At 36.7% G+C, this 25,845-nt stretch overlaps 2 protein-coding genes across 5 annotated transcripts in view; one reads left to right on the forward strand and one right to left on the reverse strand.

Annotated features, from left to right (window-relative positions):
- The window catches only part of LOC144209777 (uncharacterized), a 101,374-nt gene that overhangs the window by 11,514 nt on the left and 64,015 nt on the right, over positions 1–25,845 (reverse strand). For all 4 annotated transcript variants that reach the window (XM_077736279.1, XM_077736280.1, XM_077736278.1 and 1 more), the window contains 6 exons: positions 15,831–15,933; positions 10,788–10,877; positions 5,575–6,351; positions 3,912–3,988; positions 2,603–2,770; positions 2,404–2,527 (listed from right to left, as the gene is read on the reverse strand). In XM_077736279.1, the coding sequence (XP_077592405.1) occupies positions 2,404–2,527; positions 2,603–2,648 (170 nt within the window). In that variant the 5' untranslated portion in view covers positions 2,649–2,770; positions 3,912–3,988; positions 5,575–6,351; positions 10,788–10,877; positions 15,831–15,933. The remainder of the gene's footprint in view (positions 1–2,403; positions 2,528–2,602; positions 2,771–3,911; positions 3,989–5,574; positions 6,352–10,787; positions 10,878–15,830; positions 15,934–25,845) is intronic.
- LOC144209774 (peptidase inhibitor 15-A-like) lies at positions 12,976–18,654 on the forward strand. Its single transcript, XM_077736273.1, has 6 exons — positions 12,976–13,041; positions 13,125–13,433; positions 14,890–15,008; positions 16,170–16,302; positions 16,456–16,571; positions 17,243–18,654. Exons 2-6 carry the CDS (start codon positions 13,161–13,163, stop codon positions 17,376–17,378), a joined length of 777 nt encoding a protein of 258 aa, XP_077592399.1. The 5' UTR covers positions 12,976–13,041; positions 13,125–13,160; the 3' UTR covers positions 17,379–18,654.

Genomic DNA, 25,845 nt, shown 5'->3' on the forward strand with positions numbered 1-25,845 from the left:
CCAAAACTGACGTAAAGACACGAAAGAGGATTAATCTTGTGCTGAACAAACAAAAACAAGCAAAATGCTTGTAAATCATGGCCACTTCAAATGACTAATGGTGATTGTGCCAGATTGTAAGAAGAGAGAAGGCAGAAAAGAAGGCAATGTTTTTTTCCCCCCGAAGGTCTTACTACCGTGCTCTCTGAGCAGGTTTTACGTCACTGCCACCCACTGCTTTTCCTCTACATATGGTTGCTTTGCAGGAATGTGTTTCCTTAGCCTGTTCTTGATGACACGGGTCATTATAGTGACATTGCACATGCTGGGACGAAATGGACCCGGGATGGATTGGTTTTAAGTGCCGTTAAGTGTCATTTTCATGGGTGCATTTTGATTTATGAGCCATAAATTCACAGACTTTATGTAAGGTTACAGCAAACCAGAAAAACAGCTTCAGCGCTTCCTAATCACGATCGCCACATTCAGATCATTTTATACAAGGACGTCTGGATTAACTGAAAATGAACACTTTTGTACACCTCATTAAACATAATGTAATAGGTAATGTCCAAAAAAATGGAAAAACAGTAAAGTGAAGGTTCTTCACCCTTACATTGTGACCAACTGGAAGTGAAGCGATTTCACAGCTAAAACTGATCGTGCTAGCTCTTGGATTCCCACTTAGATGTCACTTGGATGCGGCTGAATGCAAAGTTGAGATATTTATGTCCAGTGGTGTTGTGTCTATACACTTTGGTGCTCATCCAACCCTGTAGCATGTTTGAGAGATCAACGTTAATGTGTGTAAGTATAGCAAAGAAACCATTTGGAAAAGGCATTATAACTGTCAACTTTGTCCTTGGATACATAGTAAGTATTCAATCATTTATTTATAGGCACAACTGTTACTATGGAACATATATTGGAGGTAGGCTGTCAGAAAGTAACAAACAGTGTACAATTTGACATGCTCCTGTTGATAATATTTGTATTAAAGTCAATATTAAAGCAAGGCAAAGTTATCTATTTTGCACTGCAAATAGTACTGAACAAAACTAACTCATTCGCACCAATCAGCGGGTTTAATTACATTTGGTCAGGTATATCTGCCAATACACTATTGGGGACACCGGTTTAGTGCTCAGTGTTTACGTGGAAAAACATTGACCAAACCACTTGTACTTCTTGCTGGTTTGTCAGGTTTCATAAACATGATTTGATTCATGTATTCAACATATCCTCACATCATGGTGCCAGTTTTTAATTCACATCAAATCAACATACAATTTTTTGGTCATCTGAACCCCAGTATTAAAGACATTCGGTGACACATTGATTACAATGGATTGCACCTAAAATGAGAGCAGAAACAGAATACCTCATACACGAAACACCTGCTGTTTTTTTAAAGCTCACGATTGATAACAAATCTGCATAGACCTTACAAATCAATGTGAAAAATAGAGAATTCCAAAGAACAAAACATGTCCAATTTGCCAAGACTGTAATGGAACTGAATCATAGCAGTAGTGGTGATGAAGCTGCATCAGCACAGACTGTCTCCATCTGGAATCACTCTCCTCACTCTCTAGGTCAAAGGTGAAAGAGAGGATGCTGACCCGTGAACTGTCTCGTAATAAGAGCAGACAGACAAAACGAGGTGTAACTTGTGAGGCAATTTGGGTTCACTGCTTAAAAATCTGCTCTGCAATTGGCTGGCAATCGGTCTCAAGTGTACATATGTGACTCGGCCTGCAGCTGAGTTATCAAGCAAATAATCTTTACTTTTCCTTGTGAAATGAAGCAATAAAGCAAAATCACTACATGAAATAAAGGGTGGACAATCTTAAATGTCCTAAAACAAGGTCAACCAAAGACCCATCCCTATGAAGCTGCCCATTAAACAGTTGTAATGACATTAATCCACTTTGCCTTGTCAAGACGCTGGCTTTCCAGATCATTATCATCAGCACTTTCCTCTCAGTGATGCTTCAAACTATAGATATATTAGAGGTGTTTAACTTTGGACGTTACACACTTTTTCCATCCCTGAAAAGCGAAACAAATCGAAGCCACCTGAAACTGTTTTGGTTGAGGTTTCAAGGGATCATGCAATATGAAGTTGGCCGAAGCAAGACGATATGAGCGCTCTAACTGATATGAAAAGTTAAATTAGAGTAAATTTTATGGCAATGGAAGTCGAAATTCGAAGATATCAGAGTTGCATTGGTTTTTCTCTTGATCAGTTTTGGTATTTTCTTTGTGGGCCCTACTCTAAACGACAGAGTAAGACAAGAAAATCCTTGCTGCTAATTGTAACCATGTGATACTCTATAACTGTCACACTTTTTCATATGTAGCAGGACTAGAGGACGGGAAATGTGCATCAGTTTAAGAATGATGCGAAATGTGTGCGCTCACCATCCGTGAGTCTGAGCAGGAGGCAGCAGCTGGTAGCATTTGTTTTGGCCCCAGGTCCAGTAAAAGTCAGACAAATTTCCTGGTTGATAACAATTGAGTTCTGTCACAGCAAGCAGCAAAGGTTCTGTGTAAAGAGGTCATTACTAACTCTTGTAGTTTATTGTTCCTCAGTTGAATTGGTAGCTACAATTTGACCTACCTGATCTGTCTACTACCAATCCAGGATGTATAAAACTTTCCCACATTTTCGGTTTTGAATTCCCCAATCATCTGTCTGTCCAACAATCAATGTTCTTTTGTTTGCGAATAAGTGTCCAAGACGTGTCTACATCTGAAATCTCCATTCCCAAGGAAATGTGTGAAGGCACTAAAACAAAATAGACATTAGAGCACGTCAAATTACAACCGCCTTGTAGAAGTGACAAATGGAATAAAATGAAAGTGATGCCATGCCGCGTAAATGGATATTAACGGCACCGGCATCATTATATTTTGCTTTTTGACTTGGTGAAGTAGCAAAAGGCTCACTGGCCAAGGTTATTTTGTAAGCTGTGCTCCAACAACTGTATTCTTATGATATACAGACAGCGTGTGTTTAATATGACAGCAGCTGCTGTTAAGAAAATATTGCAACAATAGGCAGCAAAGTAAAGAAACAGGCTACATTAATATATATATATATATATATATATATATATATATATATATATATATATATATATATATATATATATATATATATATATATATATATATATATATATATATATATATATATATATATATATATATATATATATATATATATATATATATATATATATATATATATATATATATATATATATATATATATATATATATATATATATATATATATATATATATATATATATATATATATATATATATATATATATATATATATATATATATATATATACATATATATATATATATATATATATATATATATATATATATATATATATATATATATATATACATATATATATATATATACATATATATATATATATATATATATATATATATATATATATATATATATATATATATATATATATATATATATATATATATATATATATATATATATATATATATATATATATATATATATATATATATATATATATACACACAGGTATTTAGAAATCTGTTACTGATTGAATAAATAGGTCAATGGAATAAATATGCATGTGATCATTTGATTGAGATTAGATGAGTGTTTCCATCCATTTAGATCAAGTTTGTTCACTGTGAGGCAAAACAAAAGTGATGTAACTGCAATCAATCGGATGTATACTCAAATTTACGCCACAAGGTCAATTCTTTGTTGCAATAGAAAATTTAACATAGTGAAAGATTTGACAGAATGGGATTACAAAACATTCCATAAATGATGGAATGTTTTAAATTGTGCTCATGAATAGAATTTATTAGCCTGATTCCACTTAATGGAAATGACATTATGTTCTACTTACATTCATTTTCCAGTGCACTTATCCTCACAAGGGTCGTGGCTGTTCTACTTCACATTAAAGAAAGATGAAGTGCTGTTCTGAAAGGATAAATTAGCGACAAAAATATGTTCATGTGAATTTAACTTTAACTCAAATATAGTGAGGTACAGTAACCAATAAAAAGCATTGATAGGCCAGGCCTGGTCTTTGTAATATAATTGATAATATCATTTTAAACGAATTTGTAGTACAGTGATGCATTTCTGTCCTTGCGTGATGCAAGATGACTTCCATATTTGCTCCATAAAACTCGGTATATTTGTGTTAAACCAGAAGAACCTTGCCTGTAAATTCTAACAAGCGATGCCACCTGCTACAGTTCCAGAACCTCTGAAAAAGGGGTGCATTGATAAATAAGTAATCTCACCCTTTTTTTTCTCTTTTCTTAACCTGTTCTTTTCACAGCACATGAGAATGGTAGACCAGGATGCCTTTTAATGCTAGAACAGTTTTAATGTGCCACGGGAGAGACTGTATACTCCCTCTGTGGTTGTTTATGTTATAGTGTTTAAGAAAATGCAGCTGGACAGAAGAGTGTTAAAGAGGACAGACAGAGAGAAAATGAACCAGGGAAATTGTGATACAGAAACATGCCCGAATATACATTCTATGTTATCGATTTCTATTAAATTCCATGTTGGGTTGGGGTCCTGCCCAAAAACATATATATATTCAATGTACAGCAGGATCTAATCAGCTGACTCTCGGTAAGTGGACATGGTTCTCTACTGACTGCAACACAACACTCCATGTACAGTTGCACCTCTACTTATGTCTCCACCACCATCATTTCTCATCATGGAGTTCTAAAACTGTGTTTCAAGACTATTTGAAATGTGCTTAAAGCAAATTTATCTTTATTTTTTTATCATGGGCACCAAGAAAGTTAAGTTTTTGGGGAATTTATAATTTGAAGTTGTTAAATTGTGTGTTCACAACGAGTGCTTGAATATTTTGTTAGTTGAAAATTTTTGTTTACCTCTGCACCCGTCCCTCAACAACAACATATTTTTTTCCGTGTATGTTAATCATTTTAGTAGATTAATACTTTTTATTTTGTTATATTTTGTGTTTTGCACAAATGTAATGCAAAGTTTGTATAGTTTTATGATTTTTAAAGGGTATAGCAGGTGGTAATAATGGAATAAATTAAGGCTTTTACATGTAAAATGCTTCTCTGGTTAAAAAAAAACAAGTTATTTGGAGGCGGTTCCTACTGTAATAACCTTAAATAAATACATTGCCCAATAAAACCTTGTATCTTTTTAGGTGTAACATAATTGAATCCAGCCTGTTCATTACACCTAAAGATGTGAAACTAACAAAATGTTCCGGCAAATAGAGTCAATTATGGCTGCCAACTTTAATGTTTCCTGGCAAAGTTGAGGTCATAAAATATAAAAATTTTCATGGTTGCTTAGTATATCATGGATGCATTGATGACAGAGCCAAGCAGTAGATTTCCAAGCGTATAACATAGCCCAAGTCGGTTGCAGCCTAGTATTAGATTCCTTGATAAGATTAAACCTTTGGTCCGTCATGTCTGACGCACTTAGGAGAAGCTGGGAAACACAAAATCCACTGGCAGGAATAACGAAGCCAAGGGGCCAAAATGTAAACTTACAGCAATCCACTGGGACTTTAGTTTCATCGTTGCTTTAAATCCATCACTTTCAGATAACAGAGCCTAATAAGGCCCGAAAGCTTCTGATAAGCCACATCCAAGAAAAATAAGGCCTCTGATGTCATAGCAAACACAGCCCATGTGAAGGGATAAAGTGATGATTGCTCATTTACTGGCACAAACCCTAAATTGATTTAAAAAAAAAAAAAAAGTTCAATCTTTGTAATTGTTAAAGTACTAGTAAAATAGCTTCAACCCATAGGGATTACGTTGATATTGGACAACTTCAAACAAATGCGGTCTTTTCATTCATATAATTACAGTAGTTTTAAATCCACTAGTAATTTAGGATATGTAAAAATTTAAATAATGTATATTTTAAATTGATGCTGTTGAAAAGGGAGGACCCCTGCTCTCCCTTGTCAGCAATTGAAATGTTAGCCATAATACCAAGACTTGAGGGGGGGAAAAACAACATTTAAAAAAAGGTGTTGTAGTCCCTTAGAGTGTGAGGGAAAACAAACATGGAGGAGGGATGGGGAGGTGGTGAATGTGTGTGTGTGTGGGTATGGTGAGGGCAAAATGGGGCGGGGGCAACTCAGAAATATGTCACTTACCTTGTGTATCTATTTTTGACATGCTACATTCCTTTGCCCCACACATATTCTCACCCATCTATAAGACATTTACAGCCATCTTTGATGTTTGGGCCTTGTAAGTTGGTACTGAGGAGGGCTTTTGGTCAAACACAGACGTTTCTCAGGGTCCAGATGTCAGCTGCAAGTGAGACAGACAAACATGAAAAAAAAAAAATCCTACAGCAACCGAAAGTTAGAGCCGAGATGTTTTTATAGTGTAGCTTCATGACAGCAGGGACCAAAAACTATCACCTGGGACACAGGAGCTGGCTGCCAAAACCAAAAACCACCAGGTTTTAACTAGTCACACCTTTGTCTGCCAAAAGGTCAGCAATAAACTACATTTTTCTTCTTCTTTTCTTATTTCTTCCAGTTAGACTAGAGAACCATGTTACTGAATAGCTTTATAGGTTGTTAATGATTATACACTAAAATAAGCAAGTATAAGGGTGGCCCAGTAAACTAAGACAAGTGAACCCCTTTTCTCTAAGAATTTGACATGGAAAAAAATATTTCCAACTGAAAGAAAATCTTTCAAACAATATTAAACAAGTGTTGGAACACTACCTGTAAGTTTCACAAATTCATTCATTACACGTCCACAAGTACCCAGACTTACATCACAACAACTTTCACCAGTGTAGTCATTTTGTCTCTCGATCCGCCCTTGAAACGAGTATGAATCCCAAACAATAATTGTATCTTGTTTTATCATTGAATTAAACAAGCATGAGTCATGAATAATCAGTCGGCATTGCCCTCTTATACCAAATTTCTAACCCAAACCACGCTGCCCTGTACAAGCTAATAATTCCACAATTAATTCATAAGCACTGAATAAAACACAGGCTCCAATAAACAATAGACACTGGAACAAGTACAGTTACCATGGTTCAATATGATGAGTTCACAAATGAAAGAGACTTGAAAGGCCGACTTGAAAGGCCTTTATCGATAAAACTTCCTAGTACTCATGCTAATGAAAGAATTAGAAATAGACCTAACTAACATTTTCCAGTTTCCTTAATTTGCTCATCAGAGTATTTCTAACTAATACTAAAATCCAATTTACTTAAAATGTTGAGTTCCATACTATTGTCAGTTTGCGGTTTGTGTTTCTGTTAAATCATTAAGTAGCTGAGATTCGTTAAAAAAAATCATGAAAATATTCAAACTATTGTTCTGTTTAAAAAATAACTTTAAGGTATATCAATTTAGATCAGTTTCTTTTCGAACAGGTACTGTGTTGTCATTTATTGAAAAAAATACTTTTACGGCAGTGCAATCTAGTTAAATGTATAAGTAGTAGTAGTATTTATTTTAACATGTTTATGCATGGTAATATTAAAAAAAACTGCCATTTCTTTTTAGAATAAGAATTGTGATCATTTATTTTTGATTGAACATGTGACCTTTTTGCTACTGTATTCTGATGTTCGCCATAGTACTGGTGCATCAAAAGTGAAAGTATATTTTTAAAAATGTGTTGTAAAAACTGTGCTAGATTACTTTGAAGACCAATATTTATGATTTCATCAAAACTTTGTACATTATTTTTAGTGGAAAAAAATAAGACTGTTATATTAGTTTTCTTATATAACAAACCTATAAAAATCTACCTTGTTTAAACACGCAACAATCTGCTCAATCACTCAGCCTCGGCAGTTGAGACTACGGATGCGTTTTCACCATTATGCCTCAAAAAATGTGGCCATTATCACGAGGTGAAAGAAAATCTTGAGTCCTTGTTGCCTAAGTGGGCGTAAGAAGATTTGATCCTTGCTTAGTTGGCACAAAGTAAGAGCTTTCACAGAGAATCACAGAGGAAGGCTGCAACTCCAGAAAATGTGTCCAGAGTGCAGCGGTGACATCTGGAGAAGTGTACCATTCATTGTTGGAGAATATGCAAATTGTTAAGTGGGATTATTTTATGTCCGCTTATCTTCCTTGAGCCTATTAGGGCCCAATCGAGGAGCTACCTGCCAGAAATCCAAGTACAATAACACAAGTGATACCATTGTTACACACGTGGTTACTTCATTTCAAATATTTATAACAGCCGTTTTCATTTGGGGAGTCTAAAGAATGAATAAAAATGGTTATGGTGCACTGAATGTGTATATTGAAGCCAAAATAAAGATGGAGGATTAATGTTATTGTCGCAGTACTTGCATTTTTGTGTGTGTGTGTGTGTGTGTGTGTGTGTGTGTTTTGTTAGGGTTCAATATGAAACTACCTTTCAAAGTTTACAAAGTATAAAGTGTAAAGCGACTTTGGGGCAAACCATTTTTTTCTATATTTGCATGGGTTTCCTTTATGACAAAGAAATGCAGGCCTGGTATATGTATTACAGTATTCTCAATCATTTTTGCAGGCTCTTACGACTATATAACTGATTTCTTTTCATAGTCTTCAGAGAGACATAAATTATGTAGCACAAAAAATTGACCATAAAAAAGTTCTCAGTTTACGTTGAGGAACCAGATTGAACAGCTTGGTTAGTTCATGTAAAACTATTTTGTATTTGATTGTTTTTCGTGTATTTACAGCATTGAGTTGTTTCTTTGGAAAACATGGAGTCTAGACCTATTGAGTAGATATTTGGTCATGTGTTTTGGGTTATTCTGAGAGATCGTCCAATAGAAAGCACCAAACTATTTACCAACTGGCATTGTAAACACGATAGCAAAACTAACAGTGATTGTGCATACTCCTGGTTGTGTATGCAGTCAAAACAGAGCAGGAATTTAATTGCAAAATAAATTGAAAGCCAGAGTAAGGCACCCTTTGATCCAATTTATTGAATCAACCATCTCTGCTTATTTCTCTTGAGACAAGGGTGGAGTAATGACCAAAGGTCTCAACTTTCAAAGTTGAATTTATTTTCATCAATAAAGCTTCAAGAGTGCCAAAAAAGGAATTTGTATAAGAGATTTGACATTCTGCAAAGTCATTATTCAGCAGCTTTATGTGGAATGCGACTTGAAGTTAAGAGGCCAAGCTTTCCACTAAAAGCATGTTACCAATTATTTTTGCCCCATTGCCAGCACAAATCAACTGATGACATCAAAACTACCCCAAGGCGTCCAACTGCCTCTCCTAATGAAATATATTCCATTTCTTTCTTTTTTTGTACAATACATTCAATGTTTAATCTCTTTTCAGACATTTTTGATAAAGCTGTTATTGCATTGTTCAGGTCTCCCCAAAGTGTTTTGGGGCCCACTAGTGAATATACACTGTGCAGTAGCTTCTCTCAAACCCTGAGAATATCATAAACCTAACAAGAAAAGCATTGAAAAATAACATTGAGTCACATTAGCTGTATTTTGTATCCTCATGCAGGTCTGTTTTCCGCCATGTGCTGCTATTAATGCCAACAAAGTAGCAATAACAGTGGGTGGAAGGCAAGCTTTTGCCAAATCTGCGCTTTGATCATGCAGGAAGAGCACACATGAGATTAAGCTACTGGAATTGAATTTTCAACATTTACTTACATTTTTCCTCCTGAAAATATTAGTACTTTTTACCCCCTTATACAGCTCTCTAACATTTTGCATAGAGTCCATCTTGGCATGCAAACTGGACCTTAAAGGCCTCCATAAAGAGGAGAACGCATGCATTGAATGACTAATTGTCGTTAAATAAATGTTCCAAACGGGGAGAAAAAGGTTTTTTAAAACAAACTGAACCACAGACCGGCACATAGCCTGAAGAACACCAACATTCCCGTCTGATAATTTAATAATGAGGCTTGCAACAAAGTCATTGAGTTCACTGTGAATGCGGGGGCCGGCAACTGGAAAGGGAGACAGCATCATTTGGGGCCTTAAAGAGGCATCACGTGAAAAAGTGTGTATATCAGTGTGTGTGTGTGTGTGTGTGTGTGTGTGTGTGTGTGTGTGTGTGTGTGTGTGTGTGTGTGTGTGTGTGTGTGTGTGTGTGTGTGTGTGTGTACTCGGGAGTAGGCGAAATAAGTATCTTGAATTTCCATTCATTTGTTTGGTCCCCAGCCTGCAGCTAAAATACATTACAATAATCTAATTATGTGGGCGATGAAAGAGGTTAGATTGTGGTCAGTGGACGAAAATACAGTATTGATATCATGTGTGAGGATTATTCCAAATACTTTGCAGATGTAATAATGCACTGTGACCACGATACTGAGACTACAATCTGTTTAAGTATTTGTTGCTGAACCAGCAAAAAATTACTTCCTAAAGTTATCAATTATTAAATGTGAATTTAGAGGAACAGTTCCTTGTTGGCAGTGGTGTCAACTTACACTCCAGTTGTGTTTTTAATATTTTGGTGACCAATGTAAATTTGTATTTTGTGTACTTTCAACACATTTTAGATGGGATGGAATTCTATATTAATATGCTACATGATTAGACACTACGATTGAAAATGTTCACAAAAATAGAAGGTGGGAGATACATTACCAAATAGAAACCAAATGCATTTGAAAAAATGTGAAAACATACAACTACAGTAATCCCTCGAATATTGTGGTTAATGTAGACTAGACATGGGCGCAATAATTGAAAAATCGTGAAGTAGGATCACCCTTACCTTTTTTACTTCTTTCTTCAGTGCTGAGTCCTAGTAGCAAAAGTGGCTTCAACTTACGAGTTTCAATGTGGATGTTCACATTTTTATGAACTGCAAAAAAAATAAAATGATAGGAATTAATAGCAGAAATAAATCACAAAGAAGTGAATTCGCGATAAGTCAATTCGCGATAATCGAGCAGACTATGTATATAATGTAAGGTATTGATGTAAGGTATTGGTACACGTACACCACTTTTTTCTTTACATATGTATGTATATATTGTTTGCTTTTTTCCTTGTGATTTAATAAAATTGTAAGAAATTCCAAAGGTTTGTTTTGCCCTCCCCACTATCTATTCTTAAGCAATTTGCCATTTGTTCTGCCATCTTGGCTCCGATGTCATTCAAAATCTCATTTCTTCCAAAAAATACAAACCACATTTCTGCAATACTAACAACTTAGTTGAGAATCAGGGTTGATGGAGTGAATAAAATCATGACTGTGAGAAATAAACGGAAAATCAAAGTGTAAAAACAAATGTATCGAATAAAAGCTACCAAATACAAAAAAAATGCAACTGGTAGCTGAAATCTAGACCTGTAAGAAGTGATAGCTCCACACCTGAAAAGTTCATCACTTTTAAGAAAATTAGGCAGGAAAAGAGAGCAGAAGAGGAAGAGGGGGGGAGACGGGAGAGAAGCAGGAAATTTCTTCCTGCGTCACATTGCTTTATAATGCGCTCAGCAGCTGCCAATGAAAATGATGACCCACAGAAGTGTTATTTCTTTCCCCCTTGCTCTCGGCATTTTGCCCTGGAAAACCTCACAGGTTTTGCACCAAGAAGAACAAGTGTAATCTATGAAACACTGAAGTCAAAAGTCACCAATTCAGAGACTTATCCAAATTTGGAAAGTCACAACACCTGATCAGTTGAAATGAGAGCCGGAGGAATAATTATGGGAAGGGGTGATGCAAAAGTTAAAGCTCAGGCTTGACATCACAACTGTAAATATCATAAAACATAAACAGTATATATGTAACAGCCTAAATCACTAATCCTCAGCACAAAAAAACGTGCTTTTAGCAACACTTTCAATGACTATCAACAATTATTCAGTTTGTTTCTTCAAGGAGTTTACTAATAACTAGACAACACTTCAAACAAAAAACATATTAGTACACACACAATAGTAAATTGGTATAACTACGTAAACGGCCAGGAATTAGAACAATTGTGTGTGTGCTTATTCAACTGAACAGTTGAATTCAATTGAACTCATTCAATGCTAAATGTTGATAAAGCTGTCATTGCATTATGCAGATGTGTATATGTATATATACATGTGAATAATAAAGCATGTTTATGTGTTAGCTCATCGTCCTCACAGTTCTAGGGTCCTGGGTTTAAAACCCATATTGGTCCTCCATGTGGAGTTTGTATGTTTTCCCTGGGCTTGTTTGGGTTTTCTCTGGGTCCTCCAGTTTCCTCCCACATCTCCAAAGCATGCAATGGAGGCTGATTGAAAACTAAATTGCCCTTAGGTATGAGTGTGAGCGCAAATGGTTGTCCGTGTCATTGTGCCCTGCGATTGGCTGGAACCAGTTCGGGTGTCCCCTGCCTGGTGCCAGTAGTTAATTGGGTTAGGCTCAAGCACTCCCGCGATCCTTGTGAAGATAAGCGGTTCAGAAAATAAATGACTGGATAAATGAATATATATATATATATATATATATGTATATATATATATATATATATATATATATATATATATATATATATATATATATATATATATATATATATATATATATATATATATATATATATATATATATATATATATATATATATATATATATATATATATATATATATATATATATATATATATATATATATATATATATATATATATATATATATATATATATATATATATATATATATATATATATATATATATATAGAGTGGATTATACTTTCTGTATAAATAAAGGACGTTCTTAGTAAGACACTTGCAAAAATTGAATACTGAATGAATACTGAAAAAAAAAAAAAATCATCCTAATGATGCTGCTGTATTCCAGGTGATCTATCGGAGGAGGAGAGGGTGGACCTCTACCTCCTCGTGCACTTCCTGAGTCGTCCACTGGCTCGACTATATAAAACCCCACAGAGAGCAACTTCTCACGAAGACTAGTCAGGAACAGCAGACACTGTGCATACAAGGAAAACTTCAGTTCTTCCTTCCATCTCTCATTTCATTGCAAGGTAAGAACTTCCACCTTTGTGCAACTTTTATGAGCCAACAGAGAAGCGCTGAGCAGAAAAACAATAATCTACTTTGATTGCAGATTCACTCACTCCACGGAGGATTTCAGATCGGCAAAATGCAGCCTGACTTCCTGGCATTCATCTTCCTTTGCGCACATTGCGGGACAATTGCACTGGCTGTCACAGTCATCGCTGCACCACCCGCCGCGCCTCCCGCTGAGACCACCGAGGCCAATTTCAGCAGCCCGGACGCAGGGATGGATGACGCGTCTTCTTCAAAAAGCAGGAGGAAGCGTTACATTAGTCAGAACGACATGATGGCCATTCTTGATTACCACAATAAAGTGAGGGGCAAGGTGTTCCCCCCGGCGTCTAACATGGAATATATGGTGAGTTTTTAATAGATTCAGCAGCTTCTATTGTCAATATAATTGAATTGAGTGTTAACTTTTGCCCCTAATTGGAATCCAGAGTAACTTTTGTTTATGTGTACCAGTGGCTTATCACTTCTTCATCCACACCCACAATATGATATTGCTTGTCTTATTAAATGATAGTAACTAATGTTGTTTGAGTTAAATCTGAGCAAGTTGGTTATTTATTTAATGTGAAATCATGACTTCTCTTAGAAATCCGTTGGTAGTATCATAACCTTATTAAAAGGATGCGTATAATAGGGGTGGCAAACATGCAGTTCTTTACTTCTTATCATATTTTGTATATACTGTGGCTCTTTGCCTTGTTTCTTGTGTCTATTTTTATTCTTGCTTAAAACACTACATTTTTTCTTAGGGGCATTAAGTACAATAATTTAGCATTTTTTTAAAATTAATTGAGCAGATTGGATCTTTTTATACTGCTTCTGATGTAAGGTGTGGCTCTTTGGCTCTCACAGTTTAAAATTTTGGCTCTTGTCTAACTTTTTCACCACCCCTGGCTTTTAAAATATTGCTTTTTTTATTGTAATTCATTCATTCATTAATTTTCTGAACCGCTTATCCCCACAAGGATCACGGGGTGGGCTGCGGGGGTGCTGGACCTAACTATGGCCACCAAGGGGGAGGACACCTTGAATAAGTGGCCAGCCAATCACAGGGCATGGGGAGATGGAGAGTCATTCATGCTCAAACTCATTCCTAGAGACAATTTAGAGTATTGAACCAGCCTATTCTGTATGTTTTTGGGATGTGGGAGGAAACTGGAGAAAACCCACGCAAGCCCGGGGAGAACATTCAGATTCCACACATGGGACTTGGGATCCAACCCACATCCCCATAACTGTGGGGGCCGAAGTGCTAACCGCTGTCCTTTATTGTAATTATAAACTACATTTTTATTACTATCCATATTTTCCACATTGATTCCACATTAACGCATTGTGCTGCTCAAATTACCAAGTACTAATCCATATGATTGCATCTGACCTGTGGTTTTAAACTCATTCACAGACATTTTTGCATGGGGTTTAAACATCATTGGATTAAAAAGAGTCAGTGAATTGAATGCCTTTAATGTCATTGTACAAGTACAATGAGATTTAAAGCTTCACAATAAAGTGCATTAAGTGAAGCATAAAGTGATTAACAATAAAGTATGGGAATCTAATAAGTCTTAATATTGGAAAACTGGCCATTTTTCCTTCAATGCTAAGAAGAAAATGTTATTTGAATCAAAGAGTTGCACGACAGCTGCCAGTTTGATCACTCTTATGTAACCATTTTGATGGATGTCTTATCTCACATGGGTGCTGAATTGCTTGTAGATGGAGCGGATCTTGAGTGCATATTTTACTGTACATGACTTGACTAATGGTTGTTTCCATGCACTCGCCATGTGTGTGTCTAGGTATGGGATGATAGTCTAGCCAAGTCAGCTGAGAACTGGGCCCACGCCTGCATGTGGGAACACGGTCCGTCTAACCTCCTCAGGTTTCTGGGTCAGAACCTCTCCGTCAGGACAGGACGGTAGGTGAACTTTGAACCCCTAAGCGTAGCTTCACCTCCCAAATCCTTGTCTTACTCCCTCTGGATGACATCTGCTGCAGTACTCTCAGCAGGGATGACGTTCCCTTACAGTCACGGTCGTTGCTTTGCAGGCCCCTTTCCTTTTTCTTCCCCTTGCATAGTGACCTGGTGTCTGCTCATGGAATGCTCGTGTGACCCTTCACATAAACAAAAGTTATGTTTTTTTGTTTGACCCATGAGGACAAAGTTGCATCCCTTCAGTCGTACTAAACTTTACATGTGAAACATCATTCATGATGTACTATGTGTTACTTTATTGAGAAATAGTTACACTCGGGAGGAAGACTTAAAAGTAATTTTCATACAAATGAACTCATCAGGGATAAGCTACGATCCTTCCATTTTAAGAATAAGAACAGGGTAGCAATTTAGTTTGTTGCCTCAACAACAAGGACAAAAAAAATGGAGTAACCTTTTGAGCCCTTCTGCAAGAGTCTAAAATTCATCCAAACCGCTTGAAAGGGGTTATGGGGGTTGATGGGTCCTATCCCAGCCCTGATCGTCAGTCAGACGGAGAGGCAAATGACCATTCGCATAGTTATACCACCACAAGCAGGAATCGAGCCCGCAACGAAGTAAGGCGTATGTACTTTAATTCATTGTTATTTATCTGATTATTTAACTGATCACAAATCCATGTAATAACCAAATTAACATCATTCATAAACAGCCACCTGTGAGGGCAGTCAGTTTGGCCATATGAGTTTAACTTGAGAAGAGTTCCCTATGATTAAAGAGAAAAAAAAATAAAATCCACTTTACCTTGCCTGCTTAGTTTCCAGTTGACAGTCCTCTTAAAATTTCCTTCCAGTGTTTAATTTGTTCTTCGGTAGTAGTCTTTCTTTGTGACAAAAGCCGCATAGTTCTGAAATAGAATAGAATAAAGTGAGCAGATTATAGTCCGAAAAATACAATCTACAGATCTAAACATTGACCAATCCTTGTTGAAGCAGTTGCAAAAAAGTTTGATGCTTACCTAAATGTCATTTTCTAAGGCTAAGCTATCTTGCATGACAGTGCTTTGAAAGATGTGTAGATTTACTCATATTCTTCCTGTTTGTTGTACTCCTGTCTGAGATTCTGATGCTATTTTCTCCACAGTTATCGATCCATCCTTCAGCTTGTGAAGCCATGGTACGATGAGGTCAAAGATTACTCCTTTCCTTACCCCCGCGACTGCAACCCTCGTTGTCCCCTCAGATGCTACGGTCCCATGTGCACTCATTATACACAGGTGGGCAGACTAAGCATGAGACCTTTTCCATATTCTGAATTGAATCATGTTGTGTCAATCTGTTTATCCTTTTGACATTTTCCCGGGGGAATTGTTGTCACTCAACAGAAAATCAAACAACACTAAATAACAATGCTTGTGTCTGTTTTGCAGATGGTCTGGGCAACCTCCAACAAAGTGGGTTGTGCCGTTCACACATGCCACAATATGAACGTTTGGGGTTCCATTTGGAAGCGAGCGACATATTTAGTCTGCAACTACTCGCCTAAGTAAGTAGCTCTCATAGTTTCAAGTCGTTACATAGCATTTATACAAATGAACCCTTTAACCTGACATTCTGACGTTGGCCTGGTGACGACGGCTCTAATCCAGTCGTTCAGTTGCGACACTAAGTGCCGATCTGTGAAATGCCACCCATGTTGCCCTCGGCTTTCAGATAACCTCAATACAAGCCTGTGAACAGGTACCGCAGAGCTAAATCTCTTGAGAAGTAAAGAAAAAAGCCACTTGCAAAATTAAAGCCAATTTGGATTCACAAGCAATCTTATTTAATCTCATTGGTCCAAAATATATGTACATGACGTACTTGTTTAATTTACGAGAGTCGACATGACCTGGCTTTGAGTTCTGCCCCTGTCATTGTGTATTAGCTCTTTTCATCTCTAAAGTTTGCCTCAGATACCACAGCAATTTAGCTGTCAGATTTTTGGACACACTATAAATGTATCCAACTGAGTTAAGGTGTATTTTGAGTTATGAGATTACGTATGCTGAACACAAATCTTGAGTGTGTTCATAGCAGTACCTAAAACTATTCGCCAAAAATGGAAAATAGGGAGCAGCCACACTTCTATGATAGACAGAAATCTTGCTCACCATTCTTGGACTTATTTCAGCACACTTTTCAGTCTATTCAAACTCGTCTTGTTTTGCCTTTCAGGGGCAACTGGATTGGAGAGGCTCCCTACAAAGTCGGGGTCCCCTGCTCCGCCTGTCCCCCCAGTTATGGCGGCTCTTGCAACAACAATATGTGCTTCCCCGCCATGAAAACAAACTACCTGCACTGGTTCAAATAAACATGGCTCTCTCCAGCCACTCGACAATAAAGACACAATTCATATCTAAAGGAGTTAGGATTTGCACAAAAAGCCTATTTTGTATATATGGCTTATTTAAAGACACAAAGACATTTTGAAGGCAGCAGACAATTTTAACGATTTGTACATACATTGTAAATTAATGTCACTTTTTTTTGTGCTTGGCGTGCCTGTTTGTTTTTCTAATTTATATGTAGAATGGGTCCTTAAAAAATACATGTGGTGCTCCATACGTTTTACCATTCACAATGTAGCAATTATGGTCATAAGATTACGATAGCTGCTCACGCATGTTCACTTTGGTGCTATGTGGGCATCACACCTGGATGTTGTGTGCTCCGTCTCTTGTCGGAATGTTGGAATATAACCTTCAAAGGGACGCCAACAGAGCAACCCCAGACATATCCTTTGACATCTATTTTTGGCCTATGAGGTTTTGGCAAAAGTGCACTTATTCCCAGTTTTACAATATTAAAATGAAGATTACAAAAAAAACTTTAAGAGCCAACAAATGTTGATGATGCAAGCACTTCCATGTTTTCCCCTGAATGCATTTCTTCCATTTGCAGTTTAAAGCTGCCCTAACTGATCACTTTCAGCCTTTTTGTTTAGAAATGTTTGTAAAGCACAACATATTGGAGCTGTTATCTGTTTGATAATTCCATGTGTAATACAATACTGTATATTGGTATATTTAATACCCATTTGTTTTGATTCTTTAGAAATATAGACTTTTGTTTGTGATGCTGTTTTGGAGAGAAACACTCAAGTGCACCTTAATTGTTTGTAAATGTCCAAAATACCAAGATTCTTCTTTTTTTTTGTATGTGTACATAATCATTTTACCTTGAATATCCAAAAAGTATAATTAATGTATAAGTTATTCATTTTTATATTGGAAAATACTTAACTGGTATTAATTGTTTTTGTATTTTGTTATGAAAGAATTGCAAATATAAGGAAACAATTAAACATTTTGCAGTTCATTGGTAATCAAGCACTAGCACAATATTGACAAATCAATATATTTGGCCGAACACCTCAGAAACATTGCTTCGACTGAAGTAAAACAGGAAATGTTGCGCACTGATGATTTTTTTTTTAAATGTACTGATTCTTTTACTTTGGAATTTTTAAATAAACCGGTCAGAGAATTTGTCTTAGAGTGTGGTCATAACCATTGAAAAGAAATGGAATTTATTGTACTCTTTGGAAATGGAATACAATTCAATAAAATGCATACATATAAGTTTTACTATCATTTTTTTTAACATGAATAGCAATAATGAACAACCTGGCAAAGCCTATTAAAGTCCATATTTTTATATATTAGTTTCATTAACCGCAGTTTTACAAGAACCAGATGTTATATTACAAAATGTAGAAAGCGACTTACGAACATACATGCAGAGTATTGCTATGGGTGTGAAAATATGTGCCGCATTGCATTTGTACGGTTTTAATAAGGGGAATTGCAATTAATAACGGGAGCATTTAGCCGAGGTGAACAGGCGAGTAAGTAAGAATCTTGAAACGTGGATAGTGGTTGTTGTGAGACAGCCAATTAAATTGAATTGAAGGATCTTTTTGTCATTTTAATGTGATAGACTGAGAGTGATGATGTAGACGGTAGCGGTGTTCTAAAGTGAGAATCAATGCGACAATATTTTCTGAATAAAATAACGGATAAGGACATCCATTTAGTTTTGTTTTAAAATAGTATTCCATTTTTTTTTGGGGGGGGGGGGGGTCACGATCCTAATATTCACACGTTTATTGTTGATCCTGAGAGCAATAGTTCAATCCGAATTTGTGTACAGTGGTGATGCCTAACTTTCTACTTGAATACCAAAAAAGAAGAAAAGGAAAATATATACAACAAAGGATATTATGGAACCAATTTACTTATTCTCATTAAAAGGAAATCCCAGAACGAATCATGTACGAATGATGCGGGTCAATATCACCTTTTTTTTAATCAGTCCAACATCTGAAGCTCAAGGAAAACAAGGCTAAGCAAAGACAGGGGGAGGTTTAAGTGACCCCTTGTCTGAGTCTGTCCAGTGAAAGCTTTGACCTCGAAACAGTGGAAGGTGAAATGACCGACATTACATGGAGCGAGAATGTCTATCAGCTGCAGACAAAGCAAACCCCCACCCAAATAGGGACAGGTTTTAAAAAGGCATCATTTTAAGTGCACCCGAAGACAATGACGTGGAAAACTGCAGGTTTATCTCAACATGTAAGGATGATTTAATATATTTTGCAGATGTTTCTGCTTTTTCTTTCTTCGGGATTGCAAGGCATGTGTCTGGGTCGGCCTGGAAGTTGGCTCTGATGTCAACAGACGATCAAACAAACAAACAACACAGCGAAATGTTTGATTCATTTGCCAAGCACGTGTAAGTCCAGGTGCTGAATTGCCATCTGCTCAGGTTGGAATGCAGTACAGTGCAATCCAAAATTTTGCATTGTGTGAGGGAGTCCAACCATTTCCTGCACTTTAATATGAGACTGACAATGCCTGGAATCTAGTCAAGTTCCGATTTCGAGGAATCGGCTGGTTTGTATTGGAACGGTTTTCAGTGTACAGAGCCAAACCAATGATTGATGGCTTTTTAATATGCACAATCAGGATTGAATGCTACACAACTACAATGGATGTCTTATAGAGCTGTTTGAGCTCAAATGAGAGATCAACTGATTTGCACGATAATGAGCACTGACAATGGTGTTTCGTAGAAGATCACTTTCCAACAACATGGATTTGTTTCTTTAAATCACATTTTCCAATTCTTACAGGTTTGTGTATGGTCGGAAATTGTGGCTTTTTATATATTTATTTACTTACTGGAACTACCATTTTTTCTTTTGTTATTTTTTTTAACCCTGAAAGGTATTGCTTTTTACAATGCATTTGCACCCAATATACAGTGATACCTTGAAATACTAGTGTCCAACATGAGAAATTTGAGATACGAGGAAAATTCTGAGCAAAATTTTGCCCTGAGATATGAGACAAACTAGACATACGAGCATACCATGCGGCCGCTAGGTGGTCCTTATCAAGCTCTGCAGTGATATTCATTTAATATGATATTATTTTAATATGGATAAGAGAGAAACAGTGAGCGGAATCTGCAAGGACTTGATTGTGAAGCAAGCAGGTGAGAAAGGGGATACTTTGACGCCAGCAGAAACCTTCAAAGCGAGTTGTGGCTGGTTCGATAACTTTAAAAAACGAACTGGGGATACACTCGGTTGTGAGGCAAGGGGGAGCAGCTAGTTCCGACTCCAAAGCCGTGGTGGAATACATTAACAACCTATAGGGTTTTAATAGGTATGATATCTTCCTCCTGCATCCCAAAAATATGCATGGTAGGTTGCTGAACACTCCAAAGTTTCAGTAAGTGTTTTTTTTTGTGTGAAAATATGTTCCTCTATATGCACACTCCAATTGGTTGGCATCCAGTTTAAGTTGTACCCTACCTCCTGCCCATAGTTGGCTGGGATATGCTCCACACAGTGTATTTACGCTCAACACTTGAATGTGGAGCAATGTTCCTGCATTCACATGATTGTGTTGACATACTATGTGCCATTTGAACCATATTTTGGGAACCTCCTACAATGTTGGCAAGTATGTCTTAGAGCCCTTTTGAGACTACTATAAATCTCTCAGAATGGTCCAGTTACCGGCTGGGGCACAATTTTGCCCTGTCGTTCTTTTCATTTATGACGAAAAACCCAGACTTCAAACTAGGCGAAAGAATTTAGAACAGAAAAAAAAAAATCACGTGCACAAATCTCAGATGTCTATTTTTGTCCATCGACTTTGTTTGGTTAGGACATACTGGCTGAACATTTAGGAAAGAATATGCAAGTAACACATGCATGTTGGAAACTGAAAATCCAATTTGGACCTGTGGTGGCCATGTTTCTTGTCTGGATTTATCTTGAATCGGTGGCCAACCAATTGCAGGGCACGAGGAGACAGCCAACCATTCACTCTCATACCTAGAAGTAATTTAGAGTGTTCATTTAGCCTACCAATGCATGTCTTTGGAATGTGGGAAGAAACTGGGGTACCTGGAGGAAACCCATGCAGGGATGGGGAGAACATGCAAATTCCACACAGGTGGATCGACCTGGATTCAAACCCAGGAACCCATAACTGTGAGGCCAAGGCACTAAAGAGACAGCCGTTGGTCTGTGTGTGTATGTGTACGTATGTGTATATATATGTATATATTAGAGCTTAAGCTATGTATGGCAAATACAGGAAAGAAGGACAAAAGACCAACACATAATTATACACTAATATAAAGTTCCAGGAAGTTGTACTTCAACCCCAAATTATGTTTCCGACTAGAACGTGACCTTTAAAGTCATAAGCAATCCATTTCGGATACTGGTTACCCCCCGGCCTCGTGCTATTGCAACAATCTTAGTGATCCAACACTATGTGGTCAAAGGCGGAATGGAGAAGTATGAGATATCCTCAAGGGATTGGGATTGAGTTCTTTCTGCAAATTGTCAAAATCCACAATGGCCACATTGAAAAGTTTTTAACCATATGGATGTCATCAGAAGATTCTCAACTTGAGCTCAAAGATCACAAAACAAACAGAACCAATGGTCGCTCAATTGCCTCTTCACACTCATTGTATTGGACTAAGGACCCTGCCAGCCTGTTGACACTCATGGGGCCAAGAAGAGTTGTGGGCCAACATCATCATCATCATTCAGAACTGGGAAAGCAAGATGCCTTAATCAGATATGCTTCCCTCTTATTATTTGTGCAGTTTGAACAAGTTTATTAAAGATTTGATGATTCAAAAATGTGCAAACTATTAATGATGCACTGTAGCATAATTCAAAAAGGTGTAGTATTCAATGCACACAATTTTTCATTGGGTCATCAAAAGACAATTTACCATAAAAAAATAAAAAATAAACTAAGCCAATGCTTACAGTTAAACACAATGCCAGCATCTACTATAAAAATCCAGCACCCACAATGTAATGACATGTAAATTTTAGTATTGTTGATATTTTAAAGAACGCTGACACCTAGAGTTAATCTGATGTACACGCAGTTATTTAGTAAGTACGTACACAACCAGGACCATTAAAAACACTTCAGGTCCACCAAAACTAGATGGTGCCCCTCACCTGATACTACAATTTCACAATGATTGTTTTTTAAGTTAAAATAATAATAATAATCAAGCACACACAAACAACTGTATTATTGTTTGGATCTTCATCACATTTTCAATAAGAGAAGAACCTTTCAAGTTAAGGCATGAATATTGCACATTCTGAGGATACAGTATGCTTAGTTATTGTATTGGCATGATTTAAATTTGCGTACACTGACACTATGACATCTTAGATGCATCAACTTACCTAAAACGGCCTTGCTATGCAGTAAACAGAAAACAATTGTTGTTGGGAAAACCTTTGAGAAGACTGGAAGCATACAATAACCCTGCCAGGGCAATTAAAAAGAGATCAGTAATTATAGTAAGTCACGAGTCAACATTCACCAAATTGCACAGTAGTAAAAATGTAGATCATTCTAATTCTTCTCTATTTTAATTCATAAAATTGTCACCGTAAATTGTCACAGTACTCTTGCACTTTTTATAATAATCTAAAAGTAGGACTCTAAGGACTAGAATCTAGTCAAATGTTCTTCTCATTGGTTACTTATTTTTATGTATAATTTTAACAAACCCAAACCTACAATAACCAAACAGAAGAGAAATATAAATATGTGCAACAAATGTGTACTACACATTACAATAAAATATGTATTTAGACATATCAGATGATGTACTACAGCCCATAGCTGGCTGGGATAAGCTCCAGGACCCCCCATGACCTTTGTGAGGAAATCAGTGCCAAAAGAAACACTAATTTCGAGCAAACAGCAACATACTAAAAGGAAACATAACATTCATAATATATACTTGTCTTTAACATTGTGTGGACATTTTCTGTGCCATAACTGTACAACCACATATTTTCACCACAAGGGGGTGAAGGCAACAAAGCCATGCCTGTCTCTGCCACCCCTGCTGATATTGCCTTTTGTTCCAGATAACCTTGATGTCCTTTGCTCTCAAGCTCACCCCAATTCTGTTCCAAAGAGCTCTGACAGTCTGACCCCGGTCCAAGTCAAGCCATTACTTACAAAGAACTGTGGCAGATAAGGATGGCCAAATAAAGTGTTGCTGAATTTGTTGTGTCTGGCACTGACAATTCCTTCTGCAGGGTTCATTGGGTTGATGGAGAAGGGAGGGAGTTTCGAAGCTAAACAAAGGCTGTGAGTATGCGATAAAACAAGCCTTGTTCATTTAAGCTATCCTACAATATACCAAAGTGGAATTTTTCGAGCATAATACAAACCTTTCCAGTTAAACACAGATAGAGCATCCGTTTAAAAACATTTGTCATTGTTTTTCGGCTATTCACCAAATAAGATGCAAAACATGAATGCTGCAAGCTGCTTGTCTTTGAAGTTCACAATTTGGAGCCTACAGTAAAATGAACATTAAAAAAAACAGGATCAAACATTTATGTTTGTTGTGCTTTTTTTTTTTTTTTTTTTTACTGGATCATGTTATGATTTCTTCGAAACTCTTTGGCCGGTCTCCAAGGAGGCTGATGGAGAAATGAAAAGAGAGAGGACGTAATCATTCTGGTTTGATAAGAGGAAGCTTTGTTCACATGGAAATCTTGGGTCCTCGAGTAAAACAACTCTATTTCTATAGGAAATTCGGAGAAGAGGACTTGCCATCTCAAGATGTATATACACCCTAATAATTTCCAAACAGTTTCCAAACAAAATGCACAATTTGCCCCCAGATTCAACCATCCTATTGCAAACAGTGAAATTAGCGTATTATTCAGACTATAAGTCGCACCAGCAAAATAATACATAATGAGGAAAAACATTGCATTTAAGTAGAATCTTGGGGATTTTTATCAGAAACCTAAACAAAAATACGTTAAACTATAGTAAAACTGACAACAACAGGCAAAAAGGCATCATTCATTCCTTTTCTGAACTGCTTATCCTCACAAGGATCATGGGCTGTGGCCAGCCAATCACAGCATAAAAAGGCCCAGTACAGGAAACGTTACGGTAATTAGAAAATTTAAAAGTAAAATCTAACTTCAAACAGCAAATTATATATACAGTGGGTGTCAATAGATGTTTGTTTGGAGGTAGATCATTTCTTTTTATATTTTCAGTCAGCAGTTTCTTGCCGTGGTGTTATTCTGAATCATTTTCTACAGTGCTTAATGCTTTTCCCAGCGTTTTCCCAAGAGTCAAATGCAACCTGGAATAGTTGCCAGTCAACTGCACGTGATATAGAGAACAATTTAAACCACAGTCCTTCTCAAAAAGTGGATGGGTTCTCCTCGTGAGGGTACATTGTCAAGATAGGGGAAATGTTTTCTTACTGGAATAAAGATGAATAGATGATTATATATGGTCTGGTTGGCAGAGACAGACGAAAGAAAATCTCCTAGAAGCAATGACCAGAAAATATGACAAAGCATTTTGGCGCTTGGTTTCACCGTACGTAACTATGGTGGGAAAGTTTGTGTCTCCAAATATACGCAGCAGACATCATGAGCCAAATAAATCAAGGGCACTTAAAGACATTACAGCTCAAACATTCTATTTTAATTTTAATTTTTCCAGGGGAAAAAAAGTATATATCACCAACAATCTTAATTTACTCCTAATAATTTTATAGAGGGATGATACAGTTAAGGGATGTATATATACATGTATATAATTATTAAACTTCAATTAACCTACTTTTGCAAAGGGGAAAAAGTCAGTGTACCCGCAGAAAAGTGAATGCACAGGGAAAGCACTCAAACATGCTAACCATTTTTGCACTGCACTGCCTGGAGTAGTTTTCCCCAACAAAAACAAATAAAACTTTTAGATGTGTTGGATGGAGTAAAGCATTGAATTTTAGGCCAAATTTGTGTTATGCAGGCGAGTACACAAACATGCACTGTGGTACAAATTTGATGAAGGAGCATTTTTTTTTTTGGTTGCTTCACCCGCCCCACTCAAGGGAATACAGAGAAAATCTAGTGTTGCTATTCAACAGCTGTGGTATAGGGGTAAAAACCTGCTGGCTCATATTTGCAGACGTCAATTATCAGAAGTAGGTTAAATAGCTCCGGCCAACAGGGTATTACGGGTTGGCAAAGATACTGTAGACAAAAAAATGTTTTTACTGAAGACAGGGATGAGTGTCCTCAAGCGCAATGTGATGCCCCCAAACATTTATGAGAAGCTTGACTTGTTTCCTTTACTGGAAAGTTAAAATACACGTGGAGACCCTGTTATTAGCTACTGTTTCCACATGTGCCACATGACAAAAGACAAAATGTGCCTGTTTCCATT

Source organism: Stigmatopora nigra, chromosome 16, assembly GCF_051989575.1.
Source record: "Stigmatopora nigra isolate UIUO_SnigA chromosome 16, RoL_Snig_1.1, whole genome shotgun sequence".
NCBI classification, from domain to species: domain Eukaryota; kingdom Metazoa; phylum Chordata; class Actinopteri; order Syngnathiformes; family Syngnathidae; genus Stigmatopora; species Stigmatopora nigra.

Coding starts and splice junctions, on each gene's coding strand:
- LOC144209774 (XM_077736273.1), top strand. CDS start 13,161: ATGCAGCCTGACTTCCTGGCATTCATCTTCCTTTGCGCACATTGCGGG. Junction 13,434..14,889: donor CGTCTAACATGGAATATATG/GTGAGTTTTTAA, acceptor GTGTGTGTCTAG/GTATGGGATGATAGTCTAGC. Junction 16,572..17,242: donor GTCTGCAACTACTCGCCTAA/GTAAGTAGCTCT, acceptor TTTGCCTTTCAG/GGGCAACTGGATTGGAGAGG.